Source organism: Herpailurus yagouaroundi, unplaced genomic scaffold (assembly GCF_014898765.1).
Source record: "Herpailurus yagouaroundi ecotype Mexico unplaced genomic scaffold, PumYag 162, whole genome shotgun sequence".
In the NCBI taxonomy this organism is placed as follows: Eukaryota; Metazoa; Chordata; class Mammalia; order Carnivora; family Felidae; genus Herpailurus; species Herpailurus yagouaroundi.
The window spans coordinates 11267363-11279595 of NW_024412403.1; the positions used below are offsets into that span (position 1 = coordinate 11267363).

At 45.6% G+C, this 12233-nt stretch overlaps 1 protein-coding gene and 1 long non-coding RNA gene across 2 annotated transcripts in view; both read right to left on the minus strand.

Moving 5' to 3' along the window:
* Positions 1 to 317: 317 nt before the first annotated feature.
* LOC121035973 (uncharacterized) lies at positions 318 to 4578 on the minus strand. Its single transcript, XR_005793165.1, has 2 exons — positions 1275 to 4578; positions 318 to 1043 (listed from the first exon to the last, which is right to left on the minus strand). It is a non-coding gene; the product is annotated as an uncharacterized LOC121035973 (long non-coding RNA).
* A 4767-nt stretch (positions 4579 to 9345) lies between these two features.
* MRPS6 (mitochondrial ribosomal protein S6) overlaps positions 9346 to 12233 on the minus strand; it is a 67849-nt gene continuing 64961 nt past the window's right edge. Inside the window, exon 3 of the mRNA XM_040483989.1 lies at positions 9346 to 9962. Coding sequence (XP_040339923.1) covers positions 9773 to 9962 — 190 coding nt within the window. The 3' untranslated portion in view covers positions 9346 to 9772. The remainder of the gene's footprint in view (positions 9963 to 12233) is intronic.

Sequence of the window (12233 nt, forward strand, 5' to 3'; positions counted from 1 at the left end):
AAGGGGGCGTTGCCAGAAACACATGGAATCTGGGGCCCCCTCTTCACTCCTGCCAGTGGCAGGGCAAGACCAAAGTGGTGGTCTTAGACCCTCTTGAACTACACTTGTATAGAAAGCTTTGCTATTCTGTTTTCTTAGGTCAGAAAAATGACAACTCAGGAAGGAAATTAGCAGAGAATATAAAAAGACAACTAACAGAAAAACACCAAAATGACCATTACCACAAAAATAAGCTCATGCCTATTAATAATAGAGAAAATGTACGTTTAAAAAAGAGATAGCTCTTGACACTCATTAGACTGGCGAAGTCTGGGGACTTTTTTTTTTTTTTCTTTTTAACATAAGCCCATGTATTGGGAGGTGTCTGAAAACAGGAACTCTCAAAACTTGCCATTGGGTGTGTAAGTTGGCATGATGACTTTGAGAGAAATTTGTCAATAACTAGTAAAAGCGAAAATGAAAATGCCTGATGAGCCAGCAATTCGGTGTCTAGTGAAATACACACATGCTCCAGGAGTCATCCCCAGGAAGTGAATGGCAGCATTGCTTGAAACACTGTAAACTTGGACGTGCCCATTAAGACGTGGCCAAAGTGTGATGCAGTCACACACAGAACCCTTTAGGACAGTGGAGATCAATGAACGAACTAGATCTACAAAACAGATCTCAAAATGATAGTGTTGAATGAAAAAAAAAAAAAAGCACATTGCTGAAGCCTCCATACCACGAATCCATTTAGCTCATTCAAAATCCACAAAGCAGTGGGGTGCCTGGGTGGCTCAGTTGGTTAAGTGCCGGAGTCTTAGGATCATGAGTTCAAGTCCCATGTTGGCCTCTGCGCTGGGGGTGAAGGACACTTAAAAAAAAAAACAATCCACAAAGCAGTATTATAAATTGTAACCCAATGTATATGGTGTGGGACATACATATAAATAAGATAAATAATGCGCACTGACTTTGACGTGATGGTAACCTCCTGGAAGAACAGGTGAGATAAAAAAAAGGACTTCAACTAGGTCTAACATTTTATGTCTTTAAAAGACCTGAAATAGGGGCGCCTGGGTGGCGCAGTCGGTTAAGCGTCCGACTTCAGCCAGGTCACGATCTCGCAGCCCGTGGGTTCGAGCCCCGCATCGGGCTCTGGGCTGATGGCTCAGAGCCTGGAGCCTGTTTCCGATTCTGTGTCTCCCTCTCTCTCTGCCCCTCCCCCGTTCATGCTCTATCTCTCTCTGTCCCAAAAATAAATAAACGTTGAAAAAAAAAATTTTAAAGACCTGAAATACAGCAAAAATACAGTATCAGTCTAATCTAAGTGGTAAGTGCCTCAAGTTTGTTATGGTATCTTCTGTGTACTTTTATGTATGTTTGAATTTTTTTTTAAAGAAGAATGTTTCTAGTTTATCAATACACATACGAGTTTGAAGAAAGAAAGCAGAGTACGAACAGTGCCGTAGGTGAGGGCAGTCTTTGTAATGCCATCACATTTGACCAGAATAGAGATTTAACCCAACCATTTCATTATGATGAGGAGGGATGAGAGTAAAGACCAAACAGAAATTTCCTCAATATTTGACTGAATCACATTAAATATTTTATGCCATATTTAGATGCCGTATTTAGATCTGGCAAGAAGTATAGGGAAGAGGAATAAGCTTCCAAAGCATTGTTTATAACTATTAACTATAAAATCAACGCCTTTAAAATTCCTTGTGATTTTGCCTTGTGACCAAAGTTTTGCTCTTGTTTTAAAGGTCATTAAAATGTATTTGACTTGGAGGATGCTACGAAAAGCGTCGCAATACCCTGGGAGCCTTGCAGGGGATGGGGGTGGGGGGTTGCTACACTACTTATCTAATTACCCCTTTCCAGGGCCTTAATTAAACCCCACAGAATCCGCCTGCTTCTATGGCTAGGATTTACATGGAGCACCGTGTCCAGGCTCTTCTCTTCCGGTCTGGCTCTTTCTGGCCACGTCACCAAACGCTTCTGCCAAGGTACGTCTTAAGAGAAGGGCCCTGGCTTGTGTAGACAGAGAGCTAGCTCTCTAGTGGACGGTACTCTAGATAACGAAAGTAAGTGTGGATGAGAGGAGGCAGGACGGCAGAAGACAACCAGACGTGCAATCTTAAGAACAACGGTGGGAATAAAAATCACCCTAACGCAGACAAAAATCAGAGAATTATAGAAATCTGTCAAAGAAGTCCTCAGCAGAAAAACAAATTACACACACCAAAGTCAAGGAAGAGCTGATTCTTGTTATTTGAGAGAGTATGTCCTATAAAGTTGGGGCTGCAAATACTGGTTTGGAGAATACTAACCCAATGCTCCTAGGAGAGGTTCCTGTGAGCCTCTGACCGTGTTTATGTCAACCTGTCAATATACAGTCTTGGTGATATATGTTTCTTTTTAAAGACACCTTATTTAATTTATACTGATTCATTAACATTGAACGAGGCCAACAACCCAGGAACTCATGCCTCGGGGAAGCCAATCTAACACATGTATTTTCTCTGTAAGGCACAGCACAGCCTTCTCTGCTTAGGAACACCGGACGGCACTTCAGCACTACTATGCTTGGGGCCATTTTAAACAGTAAGATCACCAACAAAAAGCACACTGATGCAAACAACACTGATGCAAACTGAATAGATCACAACAAAGACACTTGTTCACAGTAGGAGAGCTGAAACAAGGCAGAAGGTCACTTTGTACAACCTCATCTGGAAAAGGACTCGACAGGAGGCTCAAATTTTTGCCTCCCCATCTGTGAATGACTGTGAAAATACTGTATTGATTTGGGGGAGGGGGTACAAATAAACGTTTGCAAGTAGGCAAATTGACAAATACAGATTCTTTGGATAATGAGAACTGACAGTTAACAGGGTTTGACATCTATAAAAAAAAGCAGTATCTAGTCCTCCACAAAGAGGTACTCACATTTTGGGATTCATTTGGACAAAGAACTTTATAGTCAAGTCATTAGCTCAATAGGAGCTTTATGGAAACAATGGTCTCCTACGGACTTGGAATGGAGAGATCAGGTCCGTTTTGCATATTCCTTACTTCTGGCATTGTCCACCGAACAATGCATCCTTGTCTTTTCCACTCAGGATGGAAGCATCTCAGGCAAACCTTCTCTGGGAAATGGGATGAAATCACATTTCCTTCCCCAGAGAACGCACAGCTTAGCTTGCTCTGGGGGAAAAGATGCAGATACAACACACAGACACCAATTCCACAGTACCAGACAACACTTGCAGCAACCCAAATGTTCTCGAACATTGTGGAGACTCCATCTGGTTTCAGGAATCTTTTGTTAATTGCCCCACCGGGCTTGGGGGATCTGGGACTGCGCAGGGTTGTCTAGGTCTTGCTGCTGTCACTACAGACTTAGGGGTTGATTTTTAGGGTCGTGGTGTGCCGCTCCAAAAACGAGACTTTGCCACCGCCCAGAAACTTCTTGGCCACCACACTATGTTTTCCTCCTGTGGAATAAGAGTGCCTTGTGCCTGTGTTTGGTTTTAAGTCCATGTGCCTTAAAGCTGTGTTCTCAAAGCAAAAAGTATGTTGGCAATTTGAGCCCAGCAAATGCTCGGGCTGGCCTCTGGGGCTCCCTTTGCTGTTTTCTTGTGGTCGGGTACAGAGCCTATTCTGTTTCGAGTAATAGCCCCACAGAACCCACTGGCAAGCCATGAAAACAACAGCTATGCTTATCAGAAGATGAAGAGAAGTGTGCAAAGAAGCCCCTGAGAAATTATTTTAAGCCCTCCCCCTCTCCCTACCAGGTTCCCGAATCACTAATGGAATAACCCTTCAGCAAACCAGGCAGTGGGACCTGATCCAGGGCCTTGCAGACTTGGAAGGCTCTTTAAGACCGGCTGGTTCACTGGCCACACTTTTTCAAAGACTCTGAAGCCTGAGGCTGAGGGAAGACAAGAAAGTGTGTGAGATCCTGTGGCTGGAGGGTGGCAACGCAGGGCCATTGAGGAGGTCTCTGACCCAAAGTTCTATGCTCCTAACACTTTTTTCAAGGTGACCAAGAATCCCACAAATTGCTCTGGGATCTTCCCACCGTCAACACGATCCTGGCCTGCCAGGAGACAGGGCAGGTCCTGGCAGGTGGCATTCCAGGTCAAGCTCAGGTGCAGTCATCTATCACCGAGCCCTCTGAACAACAAATGGCAACAGCCCAGACCACAAAAGGAGAGGATGCTGTATACTCTCACAATGCTCCCACACACAGCATTTCAGGGCACACCCAGTTCAGCTGGGGGTCACTGGGCAAGCACACGGTCCAGTGCACTGTCCACCTGCTGGTGGACATCTGACAACCTCGCCCCAACCCCCTTCGTACTTCTCCATGATGAGTTTATATCACAGTTTCTTTCTTACAAATATGTGGGTAGGGTAGAGCATTGGTCAATTAGGACGCACATTTTATAGGGAATTAGTATGCATACTACTCGTTCCTGGCTCTTCAAAATGATCCTTTCAATTCAAGAAAACTTCAATCACGAAATGCCTTCTCACCAGCAGTCAGGGACTTGGACCCTCCCTGAATTCCCAACCTGTCGTGTGCCAGACCATACCTGCCTGGCCCCCAGGTGTACTGAAAACACTATAGTTTTGCCACCTCCCATCTGCTACCCTCCCATGCTCCACACTAGTCCCTATGCCTGCTGAAACACGATCTCTGCTGGAAACTGCACCCTCCTCCCCAGCTCCAAGTGCTAATGAACCCAGTTCTGTGTTTTCCATTGCACTTAGTTTAAATCTTAATTACCATTTTTATTATGGCCTGTTTTTAGATAGCGGAGTATTTCCACCTCCCCTGTCTAGGACTTTGAGGTCAGGGTCACTGCCCACTCATCTTTGTATCCTGCCCAGGGCATCACCTGCCATGTGTGCGCTTCATACACATACCCCTGGAGTATGGAGGGGAAAAAAAAAAAAAAGAAAAGAAAAGAAAAACTACGGGAAATTAGAGAAAAAAAAAATGTGCAGAAAGGAGGCCTGGTCTCCAGGGCATGCTAACATTTTTATTCTGTCGTTCTCATGACTTCTCTTCGAAGGCCTGAGATAAAAACACTCCCAAGAAATCCCAGATCCACCCTCTCCCCTCTTAAAATGATAAAGCCTGGGTCCTTGGTCTAGGTGTGGGGTAGGAAGGGACCAGGGCATCAAATCCTGGAACCAGCCCCCCGGAGCATGGCTGATTCAGCAGGGATTGCTGGTGTCCACCTCCAGAAGGATGCAGTGAGCCAAAATTGGACTTTCAAATCCCAATCCAAATCCTCCCGTTGCCGCCTTGGACGAGTCACTTATTTTCTCTGAGCCTTGGGTGCCCCATCTGTAGAATGTTAAGGGAGCATAAAAGATTACTGTTACCATGAGCACTTGCTGAAAGTGTCCCTCAGATGTGCTGTCATGCATCCCCTGGCTGTGTGGGGTAGACCATGACTCTTCTGGACTCGACTACAAAGAGGGAAGCACAGCTCATGCTTTCAATCCTCCTAATCCTTCAAACAAATATTTCATCTCAATCAAGAAACATGTTACCTTTCAGCAAAAATCTAAGGGGCTCACCTGTGCTTAACGGTCCTTCCTTGACATTCCATAGTACAGGACCTAGTCCTCCGACTCAAGATGCCTGCTGAATACCTCCATCACTTACAAACGTCTCCAGGAAGCAGTTTCTGAGACACATCTGAAACTAGCTTCTTGGGCCCACAGCCTCCATCGCACTCTCTACCTGCCTCCTGAGCCCAACCCATGTGAAAAAGTACTTCCAGAAGCTTGTTCCTGTCCAAAGTGAACCACAAGTATAGTCAAGGTAACAAAACTGAGGAAGACGCATCATTTCAAGAAGTGAGCCCAAAGGGAACGCTCTGGAATCACTGCTTCAACCTTCAGCCCTGGCCTCCTGTGCTTCTGAGGCTCAGTGCATTTTGGCAGACTCCAGTCCTCCAAATTTATCCCTGTGGGTCCCCCAGATCTGACGGGATCCTTTGTCAGGGACCTCTCTTCCCCTCCACAGGGGCCGCTCTGCTCTCTAGCTCAGGGTCCCAGGGCGGCTGCATGCGCAGGGCTGGCTCACCCCCCAGACATCAGCCTGTCACTTCTGCAGCCCTCCCCATGCTGGGCGCCACACTCACTTTCCTGCCTTCTCTGCTAGGAGCCCATGAAGACAGGGGCTGTCTTTCGACTGCTTTCCTTCCAGAACCCTGCTCCCAATCACCCCGTGAAGGAGCAGACCACCGCCAACCTGGGCAGGAGGACCAGACACTCTTGGCTCTGATGGCAAACACGCAGCCTGGAAAGGACCCCCACACAGGCCCTGCTCAGACACCAGGTATTTTGCAAGGGGACAAGGGCCCCTTAGTGGCTGACGGTCTAGCTATGAATCAGCAGCTCAGAGAGGAGAGACTGTGCCTTCATTCTGGAGCTTCCAAGGAGGGCAAGTGGCACACTGCATGGCTGCCCTACTTAGCCAGCCTCCTTCCTCTCTCTAAACTGTGCCACAGGATTCTGAACACTGGCATGACCTGGAATGCTCAAGAACGTCAATCAACTTCCCAGGGACTAGCAAGTGCAGGAAAACAATGTGCCAGCACCACTCTCAGGCCATGAGGACCACTACTACTCATCTGAGCAGTCATCATTCGCCCCAGACATCCAGGTGCCTAGTTTAACCGGAGAGAATAAAGACAAGTTCGCTGTGACTGAAGGGAAAAGACTGGATGGCCTCAGGGTCCCCAGTTCAAGATTCCAGCTGTCAGTTGGTAGTTGTAGGGTCAAGGTCAAATCGCTCTGAGCCTGTTTCCTCATCCAAACACCAGGGATGACAATGCTTCCTTGTAACGCTGCCGAAAGGACTAAGATGAGGTTCCAGAGAAGACGTGTGTGGCCCCAAATATGGCACGCAGTGTGCACATACTGAACTTTAGGAGAAGCGAAAATGTGTCGGACGGCACCTGAGCGAAAGTACACACACTTGCAAGCCATTCGGAAGAAGAGTTAGTGCTCTCACGCGCCCTGGCTGAAAGCCCAAACTTTCAGGAAATTCCTAATGAAACAGGAAGTAGCATATTTTCACAGATAACCTCCACTTTATCCCTTTTATTTCCAGGCTACAGTTTTTAATGACCCTCTTTGCTGAACTACTGCTCTTCAAAGAGACTTATTTTACAGTGAGGAAGTTGAAGCTCGGTGCTGTCTGAGCTCTTAAGGAAAAGGGTGAAATCTCGCCATCTGCAACAACGTGGATGGGCCTAGAGGGTATTATGCTAAGTGAAGTAACGCACACAGGGAAAGACCATCACTGAACGATTTCACTTCTTTGCGGACTCCAAAGAATAAAACAAACAAAACAGAAACAGACTCATAAATACAGAGCGCTGCTGGTTGCCAGAAAGGAGGAAGGGTGGGAGGGGGGTGGGCAAAATAGGGGAAGGGGGTGAAGAAGTACAGCCTTCCAGTTATACAATTAGTCATGGGGATGTCATTTACAGCATGGGGAATACAGTCAACAATACAGTAATAACTCCATATGGTGACAGAGTAACCAGGCCTCTCTGAGCAATCATTTTGTACATTTGTAATGTATAAAAATACCAAAACACTACGTTGGCTACCTGAAACTAATATAATACTGTAGTGGGTCAATTATACATCAACTGAAGACAAAGAAAGAATTAAGCAAAGGGACAAGGCAGAGACGGGCAGCGTTATAGAGGGAGGAAGCCCGGGCTTAGTTAGGAGCTGGGCTCCTCCTGATTCTTGGGGACACCGGGCTTGCACATCTGTGTCTCCGTCTCGTGATTTCAAAGAGGCAGAGGCCTAATCTCTGGGCCCCTTCCTGCTTTAACATGATCTGACTGTACAAGCTACAACGACCAGAGATTGTACTCAGGAGCTGGCGCTCCCCCCAACAATTAACGCACAGAAGCTCTGTCACTACGGACACCCTGTGCAGGGCACCCCTTTGGGAAGGTGGACAGGCTGGTTAATTTCTTCCGGTTCACCGGCTCTAAGGAGAGCGAGGAGGAGACGCCAGTGACCGTTCCGGGAAGAAGCCGCCTCCTCTCCCGCCACAGAAGCCATCCGGCTGCCAGAGACACCGGGTCCTCCGCTTGCTAGGCCTCGGGCAGAGCCCGCAGATGGACTTTCCTTAAAGGAGAATTTGTTTCTTGCAAAAGGCCGGTGGCACTTACTGATTCTAAGACTGCAGTGTGACTTAAGGCTCACAGAACAGATGATCTGGAACTGACCAGGGATGAAATTTTAGTTTCTAGATGGGTTTTCTGGCGGGCTGAGGGAATCAGAGTTGGAGGCAAACGAGCATGCCAGCTGCGTTCTCTTCTGTTAGCTCCTGATGCTCTTCAAACTCGCCTTGGTGCGACGCCACCAGCTGCAAAGCCAGGCTGCCCGAGGCCGGCTTCCGCTCCCCAAGGCAGAGCACACCCCATCTCTGGGCAGGCGTCATAGCAACGTTGCCTGCCACGTAAAATACAGAACACCCAGGTAAATCTGAATTTCAAACAAACGGCACATCGCTTTTTGCTCTAAGTATGTTCCATGCAACATTGGGGCATGCTTACGAGGAAAAAAAGATTCGTTGTTTATCTGCAATTCCAATTTAACTGGGCACCCTGCATTTCTATTTGCTAAATATGGTAGCCTTAATTGCACTCAGTTCAAGCAAAGACCGGTTGGTTCTTAGTCTCAAAAGCGTAACAACATCCTACAACCAACCTCTCCCCTGCCAAAACAAAAAAACGCTCAATACAAAACTTGTCTTTTTATTTCAAGATGTGGTTTTAAAAAGCAGGTCCGTAAGTATCAAATAAAAAACAGAAAAAAAGAGATGTAGCTCCTTGGAAATCTCCCTAAGTTAAGAGCTCAGAGTGCCACTGGCCACAGGCACTGGTGCCAGCCAGCTCTTTGGGCAACCCCACCGGCTTCCAACTGGTCAGGGTAGGGGGAGAGGGGAGGAGGCCGGTGTGGGCGGGGGCAGGGGGAGTGCAGAAGAATGAGAGGAAGCAGCACGAGAGCTCAAGCCACAGCACTTCACGTCCCTCTACAGACAGCAACACCCACCTATGGTCAAGTTAACTGTGAGATAAAAGAAAAAGTCACTGATTTTATAGAATGCCCGGTAGTGGAGGGACACACACATCCCTGCCCCACCCTCGCCCCTGACTTCTCCCAGTCTCTGCACTTGGGCTGGTAACCAGGTAACCCTCCCACGCACTGCGGCATTCGGGGCTTCTGGGCAGACGGCGCTCAGGGCCTCCGGCGGTTCACTGTGCTGGGGCAGGTGAAGAGACAAAAGACCTCCCCGAGTTTTTCTGAAATTATGTTTATTATTCTGGTCAAAAGTTACTCATATAAATGCAGTGGTCTTAAATTTTTATTTTGCATGGTTGACTAGCCTGAATAACGAGCTTGCAGTCTGAGGCAGTTTTCAGAAGCTTTGCTCTTCAAAATGGTGTTAGCGTTGTTGTAGGGCAAAGTCCTCACCAACAAAAAAATCACACGAATGAAATGAAGTCAAGAACAACGTGCTGGTACCACAGATTACAAAGTGGCTCTAAGCCGAGCCCTTCCCCAACCTCTTAGGGCAAGGGAGATCAAGAGCTAAAAAATACCTTCGAAAAATCAAATGGCACCTGTAACACACTCTTACATAAGGGTCAAGTCTGTAAATTATTAATCCATGGTACTCAAAAGTGATAGAATTAAATATAAAGCTATAATCTGGTAAATCTTCTCACTTCCTCTTCTTCGTGGAATATAGTTTTTCTTCAAGTGGGACTGGGACAATCCCTTCACACGCTTTTACTTCCTGGGTCAGAGGGTGTTTTACAACATTCGGTCTAATCACATCAATGTCTCGAGACAAATGTTCCATTATGCTTTCCACAGCGGTTGTTGGTGCATAAAAATCCACCAAGAAATACCTGCAATAAAATAAAAATGTGTGAATTCCTGCATTCTGAAATATAACACTTCCACTATTTTGGACAAAGTTTTCTACTCCTGCCCAGATAAAGATCAACTACACAAAAACACATACACACCTTTGTCAAAATAGAAAGTCCGAGCTGACCAGCTAAACAGAAGTGTTTGCCCACCCCCCCACCCTTCCTATGGCTCTTCTCATTAACACCCTCAGGAAAATCCGAATCCAAACTCTGTGGTAGCAAAAAGTGCCGTGACTTTACATAGAGAGGGAAATAGAGACAATATGCTAAAATGATGGGTTTAAGAACAGAATTTACTATTCAACAAGGCTGGATTTTGCAAACTATTTTTGAGAAAACATCTTATTAGGGAAGGCCTTAGAGTTTTCCAAAGGGTTACACAAGTAACTCAGTGCACCAGAGAGAGTGCAGACCACCAGCCACACTTCACAAATAAGGAAAAACATTCTGAAAGGCCTGGGACTTGTCTAAGACTACCCTCCATGTTCAAGAACTGACAAAGACCAGAAAGAAAATTCTGTGAATCCTGAGTAAGACAAAGAATTTAATGTTCCTCCACTCAAAGCAGAATAACGCAGAAGGGCACCTCCTACAGCTCACTGGCTTCACCACATCAACAACTGGATCGGCTCAGCTGGTTGATGTCACAAAAGCAGCAGCAGCCCTTCTCCCTGCCCACGCCCTCCGCTCAGTTCTAAAAGTTTAAGCCTCCCTTGTACCGTTTGGCTTGAACCACAGTGCTGCAAAAGGCCAGTTTTCAGTGCAGTCATTCAGAATTCTGCAGTGTTCCATCTGGCTAAGGCGACCTTTGACATCACTTACTTTGTTCCAGCCACACTCTCCTCCCCGAACATATTCCCATCCTAGGTCTTCATTCTCACTGTTCCTTCTGCCAGAAATGTTCTTCGCTCGAGTTCCCCATAGCTCACCCCTCACCTCTGTCATGTCTCTGTCCAAATGTCACCTTGTAGAGAGGACCTCTTTGATCACTTCTCCTAATGCAACATCCTCCTTGCTCCACGTACCAAGCCTCATTACTCTCTCTTACTCTCTGTTTTTTCCCACAGAGCTTATCACCACCGATACAGCATATAGTTGTTTACTGTCTATCTCACTCCACCAAAACATAGTTGCCGTCAGAAGGACTTTGTTCATCTCTCCCCAGCACCCTGAACAGAGACTAACACACAGCAGGTCCACAGTAAATATCTGACAGCAGTAGTGTTATGTTAGCATGAAAGGTGGAATTCTCACGGAAAGCAGGAGAGACCAAACTGAAAATGGACAAATTCAACAAGGAAGGAAGTTACAAGAAAAAGGATGACGTTTTGTGTAATTCCATACAAAGAGGGTTCAAACTCACAAAACACTTTGCCAGGTGATCGTTCACCCTTAGCCAAGCCTAGTGGGAAAGTTTTTCAAGTAAATAATTATTCAAAGTGGAATGGAAGAAAAACATATACTATGCAAAAACACTAATCAAAAGAAAGCTTCAGTGGCTACAATAATATTAAAGTAGATCTCAGAGCAAAGAAAATTACGAGGGATAGAAAAAGATAGTATGTAACAATCAGTTCACCAAGAAGACACAGCAATCCTAAATGTGTATGTATCAAACAACAGAATTTCCTCATACAGGAAGAAAACTAACAGAACTGACAAGGGAAATCCACAACTATAGTTGGTGACTTTTAATATTCCTCTCAGTAATCAATAAAACTAGTATACAGAAAACCAGCAAGGATATACGAAAAATGAGCACCACCATCAACCAACTAGGTCTGATCTTTATAGACCCTCCGAACAAAAAGAGCAGAATACACATTGTTCTCAACTGCTAACAGCACATTTACCAAGGTCAACCATATTCTGGGCCATAAAACAAGTCTCAATAAATCTAAAGGGACTTGAATCACACAGAAAAAACTCGGGAAACTCTCCAAATACTTGAAAACTAAACATACATCTAAATAGCCTACAGGTCAAATAAGAAGTCAAAAGGAAATGTGAATTGAATGAAAATGAAAGCAACATATCAGAATGCCACTAAAGCAGGAAATTTATAGCAGTAAACACTTACGTAAGAAAAGAGGAAAAGCCTCAAAATTTCTACCTTAAAAAAACAGAAAAAGAAGAGCAAATTAAGCACAAACTAAGACAAAAAAAAAAAGAGAAGAAAAGAAAAGAGAAGAGAGAAGAAAAGGAAGGAAGGAAGGAAGGAAGGAAGGAAGGAAGGAAGGAAGGAAG